Source organism: Lontra canadensis, unplaced genomic scaffold, assembly GCF_010015895.1.
Source record: "Lontra canadensis isolate GAN:19392208 unplaced genomic scaffold, GSC_riverotter_1.0 scaffold107, whole genome shotgun sequence".
In the NCBI taxonomy this organism is placed as follows: Eukaryota; Metazoa; Chordata; class Mammalia; order Carnivora; family Mustelidae; genus Lontra; species Lontra canadensis.
In genome coordinates this window covers 3948220-3957059 of record NW_022631101.1, presented here as the reverse complement: position 1 = coordinate 3957059, position 8840 = coordinate 3948220, and the positions used below count along the sequence as shown (strand labels likewise).

At 56.1% G+C, this 8840-nt stretch overlaps 2 protein-coding genes across 2 annotated transcripts; both read right to left on the bottom strand.

The window, feature by feature from the left end:
- Positions 1–478: 478 nt before the first annotated feature.
- On the bottom strand, positions 479–1926 carry FTL (ferritin light chain). The gene is made up of 4 exons (XM_032839224.1): positions 1597–1926; positions 1299–1445; positions 902–1027; positions 479–785 (listed from the first exon to the last, which is right to left on the bottom strand). The coding sequence occupies exons 1-4, from the start codon at positions 1696–1698 to the stop codon at positions 633–635; spliced, it is 528 nt and encodes a 175-aa protein (XP_032695115.1). The 5' UTR covers positions 1699–1926; the 3' UTR covers positions 479–632.
- Positions 1927–4596: 2670 nt separating this feature from the next.
- On the bottom strand, positions 4597–8403 carry BAX (BCL2 associated X, apoptosis regulator). The gene is made up of 6 exons (XM_032839198.1): positions 8281–8403; positions 7654–7705; positions 7417–7563; positions 6874–7009; positions 5282–5386; positions 4597–4869 (listed from the first exon to the last, which is right to left on the bottom strand). The coding sequence occupies exons 1-6, from the start codon at positions 8312–8314 to the stop codon at positions 4765–4767; spliced, it is 579 nt and encodes a 192-aa protein (XP_032695089.1). The 5' UTR covers positions 8315–8403; the 3' UTR covers positions 4597–4764.
- Between the last annotated feature and the right edge of the window lie 437 nt (positions 8404–8840).

Sequence of the window (8840 nt, the reverse complement as noted above, 5' to 3'; positions counted from 1 at the left end):
CAGGGGGGCGGTCAGAGTTCAGTTTCATAGCTTGGGCCCAGCAGCTGCCTGCTAACCCTTCAGTTCCCATTTGGAGGACCTAGTTCCCAAGTTTCACATCCCGTTTCTGTGCTGTGCCCCGAACCCCTAGCTCAGCATCTCTTATCACGGGCTCCTGCTTGACAAAGTTACTCATCAGAGCCCGTTTCTGGTTACAGTTTGTTATTTCTAACAGTGCCTGCTTCCAGACACCAAGCTAGGTCCTACTGGACTCTGCCTTGCAGGAGGAGGGGCAGCTGAACAGCCTGGCCTGGCAGGGAGTCTGCTACTCCACCCCACCCCTAAATTAAGATTAAAGGTTTAGAGAACCCCGGAGATCGTCTGCAGGGCCAACACCTGTCTCCCCGCCAGGGCAGTCCAGCTGTAAGCCTTGCGGAAGTGGATCCCCCCCCAGTTCCCACACCACACACACAAGCGCAACACCAACACGACCCAAAGCGCCAGCGGCTGCAAAAAGCTTTATTGTTTCCATTTGGTCCAGGGCTTGGGAGAGGGCTCCAGGGTGGTTACAAAGCTGCCTCTGGCTGCAGGGAGAGGCTGAGGCACGGTGTCAGCGAGGGCTCCTCAAAGGATGCTGCAGGTCTCCGGAGCTCCTAGTCGTGCTTGAGGGTGAGCCTCTCGAAGAGATACTCGCCCAGCCCAGCCTGGGGGCCGGCCAGCCTGCGGAGGTTCGTCAGGTGGTCGCCCATCTTCTTGATGAGTTTCACCTCCTCATCCAGGAAGTGGTTCTCCAGGAAGTCACAGAGCTGAGCGACAGGAGAGACCAGACCATAATGCCACTTATCCATCGACAGCGTGACAGACGGGGAAACGCGGCTCAAAGGGAAATGTGCCCAATTAAATGGATGAAGGGGATACTTACATGGGGGTCTGTGCGGGCAGAACCCAGGGCGTGCAGATCCAGAAGGGCCTGGTTCAGGCTCTTCTCCAGAACCAGGGCAGCTTCCATGGCGTCCAGGGTTTTCCCCCACTCATCTTGGGACGGCTTCTGTAGAGAGGCAGAGCGCTCAAGACTAGCTACATCGTCCGCTAAAGCGTCTAAGGGCTCGCATCTATCACCTCTAGGCTCCTACAACCACCCGTCCCAGGAGACCCCGTTGCAGTGTCTTCGGGGAAGGGCGCGCGCCTCCATTTTGCGCCGCACAAGAGTGAACACAATCGTCCAGAAGCCCGCGCGGGGCCTACAGCGCTACAATCAAGGCGCTCGACGCGCGCAAGGGCTACTGGGACATGTAGTCCGCTGCCCGCACACTATTTACCTGGACGTCCTGGAAGAGGGCGCGGCCGCCGCGCTGGTTTTGCATCTTCAAGAGACGCTCGGCGCCCTCTCGCTTCTCCTCAGCCAACTCGCGGAAGAAGTGCCCCACACCTTCCAGAGCCACATCGTCACGGTCGAAATAGAAGCCCTGCGGGAAGGGAGGCGCGAAAAATGGTTAGCGGGAAGAAAGGCCGGCCTGAAGCCCGGACTCCGCCCTCCGACTACCCTACGGGACAAAGGCGGCCAGCGCGTGCGCACTTGGGGGGAACTTAGACTTGGGGCGTCCTGGGGACCCTCACCAGAGAGAGGTAGGTGTAGGAGGCCCGCAGATGCATGTTGACCAGACGGTTGACGGCGGCCTCCACCTCGGTGGAATAATTCTGACGAATCTGGGAGCTCATGATTGATTGAAGATCAGGAGGTAAGCCCGAAATTGGCTGTGGGCTGGTCCCGGAGGCAGCGGGCGGCCAAGAAGATGGCTCCCAAAGTTGCGACTGGAAAAGAGGTTGGAGGGTGGTCGTTGGCTGGTTGCAGGGGCGTCCCTGGGTCTGTTCCGTCCAAACACTGTTGAAGCAAGAGACAGATCCGCAGGACCGCCGGGCGCACTGCGAGAAGCTGTGGCCAAGGCGGCTTCTTTTATAGCGCGCGGGCCCTCGGAGGTGGGGCGTTCAGGGAAAGCGATCGGCCAATCCGCGGTGCTGGGAGGCGGGGCTTAGGACCCCTATTGACCAATCTGAGCTGATAGCAATCCCAGACCCCCCGCCCAGAAGTGGGGAAGTCACGCGCCAGTAGCGCGAGGCTGTTGTGAAATGGGGAAGCGGAGGTGGGGGGTGGATTGCGGGGTGCAAGTGTCCTGGGGCTGATTCTGGGACATCAGGGGATTGTGGGGATCTCCCTGGTAGGTGAAAGGTTAATGGGGACACTGGGAGCCCTGGAAAATTGTCACTTTGGGGTCTTGGGGGTGTCTCAGTTAAGTAGGTTGGATTCTGGGGTTGTCTCTTAGTGCATGGACTTTCTGGCACCCTGGAAGTTTCTCAGAGGTGCGGAGACCTCCAGATGACTGGGGTTTGCTCTGGAAGATAAGGGGTCCCCGGATCATTAAGAAGTTTGGAAGGCGGTGCGGTGAGATATTTCTGCAATCTTTGGGATCTGATAGATGGATTGAAAGGGGGGACCTGGAGCCCTGGGGTTCACTCAGATTGGGAATTTCTGTAGCACTAGAGTTCACGATGAAGTCCGTATTTTCTGGAATCTTCCCCTGGAGAGGGGTGGTGGTGGTGTGTGTCTTTAGACTCATGAAGTGATCTTCAAGATTAAAAGGAACAATTCTAGAGCCTTGGGGTCCTCCTGTGCCCCCCCTCCTCAATAGGGGACAGGGGTATTTCTGGAAGCCGCCTAGGGGCTTTTCTAAGTGGTAGGTCGTCTTTGGAGCCTTTGAAAGATCAGGCCATTTGGAATACCCTGGGGCTATTTCAGGGGCCTGTTGTTTTTCTGGAAGCTGCCACAGTGTAGGGTGAAATGACACTCAAGCTTTAGGGTCTCTTTGAGGTTACTTTTCCTGGAGACTATTCTGAGGGCAGCCAGAGACTTGGAATTCTCTTTGGCTCTGAAGCAGTCTCTGTCTTGCCTAACACATGCTTTTCCAGGGTCTCAAAGAGAAAGCCCTGGGTCCTGGGGAAACAAGGTCTAGGGACCTGTGGATGGGATGGGTCTCTAACAAGTGTACATTTTTTTAAGTCTATCGGTTCCGGGCTGGTGTCTAGGAAGCAAAGCTGGCTCAAACCAGGACCCTGCCTCAAGAAACTCCCCATGTCCTAGAGAGGGGGAAAGGAGACAAAGACAGGAACTTGACTCTGTTTTCAATGCCCTAAGGGGTAGCCAGCAGGTTGGGCAGGGGAGCTGAAGCCCCTGAGGCCTGCTTTGCAGGTGGTGGGGGGGACCCCAAACAGCCCAGGCAGAGGGGGTGTTTCCTGACCTAGGGGATGCTGGACTAGGCTGTTATCTGGGGTCCTCAAGGGGTGCCTGGGCCAGTGGCCAGGGAAGCAGTAGTGCTGAGTCATGCTGAACTCAGCGGGAAGGGTCTCGGGCAGAGGCGGGGTGGAGCCACTGACTGACCTCATGTCCTCGGCAGACTGCAAAGCGGCTGGGACCCTGAGAACTAGGCCTGGCTGGGAACCAGGTCTGGCCCACTCTCCCAAGAGGCGAGTGTGCTTGGTCTCCGAATCTTACAGTCTTTTTAGCTGCCTTGATGTTTTTCCTGGGTTCCTGCCTGTGGTCATAATGTCCCCTCTTTATGGCCAGTTGACTCAGTCTCCCCTCAAGACTGTCTCATCCTACAGCTCTCCCCTGACCTGGTGTCTCTGGGCAGAGTCTCTGGGGGAGGGGCAGTTGCCCCAGGCACACAGTCACAATGGGGCCTGAGTTACTCATTCACCAAATTTCATACCTCAGCCTAAAGACCTTTAGCCTCCAGCAGGCCCCACCTGCCGTGAGCTGGCTTCAGAAGTGCTCACAGGTGGAGAGAGAGGAAGTGGGGGGACAAAGACGATCTGAAGGACTGAGATCTTGAGGGTGGGGTGAGGGGTAGATCATTGGAGGGGGGAAAACAAGAGGCCCAGAGAGACAGAGGAAAGACCGAGAGATTGGAGAAGAGACCCAGAGAGAAGGTACAACAGACCCTATGACCAAATGATCTTTATCTCTGATATCTTTTTCCGTGTCTAATCTACAAGGCAGCTTTTCCGGTGTCTTCACAAGGGCCAGCTCTCCTGGAGGGCCCCACCCAGGTACTGGGCCAGCCCGTCCCCTTGGACCACACAGCACAGGTGCAGGCCTTGTCCTCTCGCTCAGAACCCGATTCCAGCATTGCGACCAGTTAGCTTCTCCACAGGGCTCTAGAGCCCTCTCCTGGTCCAGTAAGTCCTCCTCCCAAGGCCTCTCCACGGCATCCCCCCCCCCCCGCCCCAATTCTCCACCTCAGTAAGTGCAACTTCCTCCCGTCCATATAGCAGAAGCTTCCAAGCCCTAGTTCTCCAGGACCTGTTGCCCTGTTCTCTTTTCCTAAAGCCTCAGGCTCCACTGCCTGGCTTGGCCTTGCCCACTGCTGCCTCCAGCACAACACCCCAGGCTTCCACACAAGTGATCTTCAATTCCCTCAGGACCCCAGGCTCCTGGAGGGCAGAGCTGAGACTAACTCATCACTAACCCAGAGGGCACCAGGGTCCTTCAAAAAAGGTTTTGTCAGCACACAGGTCTCCTTAGCCAGCCAGCAAGTGGGCTCAGTGATTCAGACTCTGAAGTGTGGCCTGAAAGAGGTTTATTGCCCCCCCCAGACCACTCCTCCCCGTGCCCCCCCCACCCCAATAATTACAAAAGTAAGAAAAATGCCCATGACCCCCAATCCCACCCCTCCCGGAAAAATGCCATAATTTATGCAGAAAAGACACAGTCCAAGGCAGCTGGTGGCCTCAGCCCATCTTTTTCCAGATGGTGAGTGATGCAGTGAGCACTCCAGCCACAAAGATGGTCACTGTCTGCCACGTGGGTGTCCCAAAGTAGGAGAGGAGGCCGTCCTGTGGACAGGGACATCAGTCATTTCAGCAGCTGGGCCAAGGGGCAGCCCTTGGACCAGCACATGAGGAATCAGGGAGGGAGGTGGTCACAGGGCATGAGTGGGGGCAAAAGCCTAAAATGAATGGATAATGGGGTCAAAGGGTCATCAAAAAACTAGAGGGAATCCACAGGAAGTGGAGGCACCAGGAAGGACAGAAGGTACTAATGAGGTCAGAGATCACTGAGAGGTCAGAGGTCACAGGGAGGTCAGGGATCACCAACAGGTCAGTGGATACCGGACAAATTAGAGGAGTTGATCAGACCTGTGAGGAAAGGCATTACAGACCCCATTTGATGACCCAGAGTCAGAGAGAGCAACACTAGTGGGCTTGGAAGACCTGAGGAGTGGGGGAGGGGGTTAGGGGGCCTCACCCAACCACCCTGGTCCTGGATCCAGCCCAGCAGTCGCTCTCGAAGGAAGTCCAGTGTCCAGCCCATGATGGTCCTGATCAGCTCGGGCACCTTGGTACACAGGGCCTACAGGAAGCAGGGTGGGCCTTAGGGACTGAGCCTTGTCCCCACTGTCTGGGGACAATGGCCCCAAGCCTCCTTTCTCACCTCTGCCTCCCCTCGTACCATGCTGCAGTCTACTTCCACTCCTACTCAGAATGAGCCTCATGAACTGTCAACTGGATCTTGTTATCCATTGCCTGCTCACATACCTTCCATGCCTCCCCAGGTAGTAAAGACCAAAAGGCCTCTCTCAGCCCACAAGGCCCTGTATGAAGGCTCTGACTTGACTGCATTCCAATTTTCCACTTCTTTTCTGTGTGTCATTTACCTTCTTCTGTATCTTCGTTCCCACCAACTCTTCCCTGCCTCAGGACCTTTGCACATGCTGATTCTTCTACCTAAATAGGCTTCAACCAAGCAAATTTTTACTCCTCCCTCAAAGCTCTCATGTCAGGTCTAATGTCACTTCTCTAGAGAGAGCTTTCCTGACCTTCAAACTAGGTAGGACCAGACATACCTTCCTGCAGATGACTTTCCAACTCCCTGAACTTCCCCCTTCCCACCCTTTATGTATCTGACTGCTTCCTCCCTACTGTCCCCAATACCTTACACAGCTCCATCAACATTTTGACCGCTCTCCCCCTCACTTCCAACATTCAAGCCCTACCAGCTGAATCTGGCAAACACGTTAAGAAATCTACTCTCCACCTCCACTGCTACCAGTGGACGCCAGGTCAGTCAGTCATCAACCAGGATTACTACAGATGCCCCCTCACAGCTTTCCAGCTTTTACCCCATACTCTCTTCTACCCAAAACAGCCCCCCAAAATTGTTGGGCTTCCACTCCCAATATATCTTAAAGTTAAAAGGATTTCACAGTGAACAGCCATATGCCTGCAGCTGAGATTGTACAATTACCATTTTGCTTGCTAGAACAATCCCTGAAATTTACAAATCAGGTCACCTCACTCTCCTGTTTCAAAACCAGCCAATCACTCCCCTTTTGCTTACAGCAAAGTTAACATCTTTAACATCGACTATGGGGGCCCTCACGAGACCCCTTACAGTCTTCCCTTAATGCATCAGCCCCTTGGCCTGCCTCACAGCCTTTGCACTTGCTGTGGCCCCAGGATGCCTCCCATGCCCCCGATCTTCTTAGATCACCACAACTTTGGCTTTAATGTCACTCGCTCTTAGAATGTTCCAACCACTTTGCATTACATCATCCTCGTTTACTTCTTTTGGCCCTATTGGACAATGTGAGCTCCAAGAGAGCAGGGACCTAGCCTGTTCTGTTTGGCACTGCAACTCAGGTGCCGAGTACAGGTCGGGCACATAGTAGGCCCAAGAAATGTTTGCTCCATGAATAAATGAAGGTGCAAACAACCAGCCCATAGCTCTCTCCATTCCCTCTGGTAAACGGGCTTCCCAGGGCTTGTTGCCCTCAGAACCCCCAGGTCCTCCTAGGTCTGAGTGGAGCTTCCCTGGGCTCATGCCCTGCAGCCGCCCACCTTGAGCACCAGTTTGCTGGCAAAGTAGAAGAGGGCAACGACCCGACCCCAGTTGAAGTTGCCATCAGAAAACATGTCAGCTGCCACTCGGAAAAAGACCTCACGGGGGGAGTCTGTGTCCACGGCTGCAATCATCCTGCAGGGAAAGAGGAAAATCAGAGCTGGGGAGAAAAGATCAGGCAGAGTGTAGAGACCCTGACATCCACCTCATACCAAAGACAATTTGAGCCCTGAGGCTCAAGCCAAGCTGATGTGAAAAAGAAGGGGCCAACATGGGGGAAAGGAATGAGATGGACACTTAGGAATGTGGGGAAAATGACTGAGGGAGGGTTTCAATATTCTAAAGGAGGGAATGGCTGAGTGTCCAGGGTGCTGAGAAGGTGTGGGGAAGGGGGCGGGCTGGACCCCTGGGTCTGAGAGAATAGGAGGCTGCAGGTCTGAACTCCAGGCTCCTAGGAGAAGGGGGGCCTGAGAGCCAGGACTCCAGGGTTCTGAGGGAGAAGGGGACCAGTGGCTGGACTCCTGGGGCCCCTGGGGCCACACCTCTGTAACTCCATGTTACTGTCCAGTTCATCTCCGATGCGCTTGAGACACTCGCTCAGCTTCTTGGTGGATGCATCCTGGGGCGCCTGCTCGAGGGCCAGCTCTGGTGTCTCTCCCCCCATTCGCCCTGCTCGATCTTGGATGAAACTAGAGTGGGAATGGAGTTTGGGGGGTGCAAAATCAGAATGGGGCATCACTCCTCAAATCCGCTCAGCAATAATCACACCTCAAACTCACCCCTGAAGCAAAAGGGCCCCTGTCTTCATGATCTGCTCAGAGCTGGTGGGCCCTAGAGGAGAAAGGAGGGAAGAGGTGCCTGGACTGTTGGATTCTAGGGGATCCAGGGACTAGGGTAGCTCATGATCTCTGAGGGAGGACAACACTAGGAGGTCCTGCACTTCTGGGTTTCTAGTAGATACAGTAGTTAGGGGCCCGGACAACTGAGTCCCTGATGGAGAAAAAGGCAGGGAACCTAGGCCTGTATCCTACGTTCTTCCGGTGGAGGCGGCTGAGGGAACGCTTCATGCATCCAGACCCCTGGCCTGAGGGGGCAGAGGAGAAACCCGCCCCTCCCACCAGGAAGTGGTGCCGGCGACAAGCCCGGGCCTGCCCCGGGGGCTTGGATTTTGGGGTCTCCAGCTTCTCGGGAGTCCGAGAGCACCAGGCAGGAAGGAATCGGGGCACAGAGGCCAAAGAGCCGGGAACCCCCGGGAAGGGAGGGGGTTGGAAGCTGGCAGCGCCCGATCCGGGAGTTTCTGCCCCGGAGTGCTTGGAGATCGCACGGCCCCAGACCGGCAGGAGGGATCGTGGGGCCAGCCGGCGAGGGGGCTCGCCCTCCTCCCGCCCGTCTGCCTCCCGCCTCACCCCCGCCTCTGGGTTGCTCCCCGGACCCGTCCATCACCGCCGCTCCCGCCGCCGCCTCTCGCCGGGTCCGCCCGGGCGGCCGCAGCACGCCCCTGGTCACGTGACCGCCCCGCTGAGCGTGGCTCCTCACGTGATCGCCCCGCAAAATGGCGGCCGCGCGCTGTCGCCCCGCAGGCCCGTGCGGTCACGTGAACGCACCTGCCTCACCTGCTGGGGAAGCGTCGGCCCCGATCACGTGACCGTGGAATCCACACTTCCCTGTAGGAACTGCCGGTGGCGCTCTTCTACCGGCCACCTGTTCCAAGGCAGCTGTGAACTTTCATTCATTCCTCTATGCAGTATTTTTGGAAGTTTCAGGTGGGATTTGAGCCCTCGCCAGAACAGAAGGAACGCCGGAGGCCAAAGTTATCATCCTCTGAAGCAGGACGTTTCAGATGATTGTGAGCTGCTTTTGTGAAAACAAAAGGAATGTGAGGTTCAAAAAGTGGCAAAACTAATCTATGCAGAGGGACTGGAAGGGTATGAAAGGGGAAGGACCCCAAGTCAGGCACCTGGGGGGA

What these genes read in the sequence shown, in the direction of transcription:
- FTL (XM_032839224.1), bottom strand. Translation starts at nt 1,698, where the DNA reads ATGAGCTCCCAGATTCGTCAGAATTATTCCACCGAGGTGGAGGCCGCC. An exon ending in CCTACACCTACCTCTCTCTG is followed by an intron (nt 1,446 to 1,596) that starts GTGAGGGTCCCC and finishes CCCTTCCCGCAG; the next exon opens with GGCTTCTATTTCGACCGTGA. An exon ending in CTGCCCGCACAGACCCCCAT is followed by an intron (nt 786 to 901) that starts GTAAGTATCCCC and finishes CCTGTCGCTCAG; the next exon opens with CTCTGTGACTTCCTGGAGAA.
- BAX (XM_032839198.1), bottom strand. Translation starts at nt 8,314, where the DNA reads ATGGACGGGTCCGGGGAGCAACCCAGAGGCGGGG. An exon ending in GGAGCAACCCAGAGGCGGGG is followed by an intron (nt 7,706 to 8,280) that starts GTGAGGCGGGAG and finishes TTTCTCCTCTAG; the next exon opens with GGCCCACCAGCTCTGAGCAG. An exon ending in AGTAACATGGAGTTACAGAG is followed by an intron (nt 7,010 to 7,416) that starts GTGTGGCCCCAG and finishes CTTTCCCTGCAG; the next exon opens with GATGATTGCAGCCGTGGACA.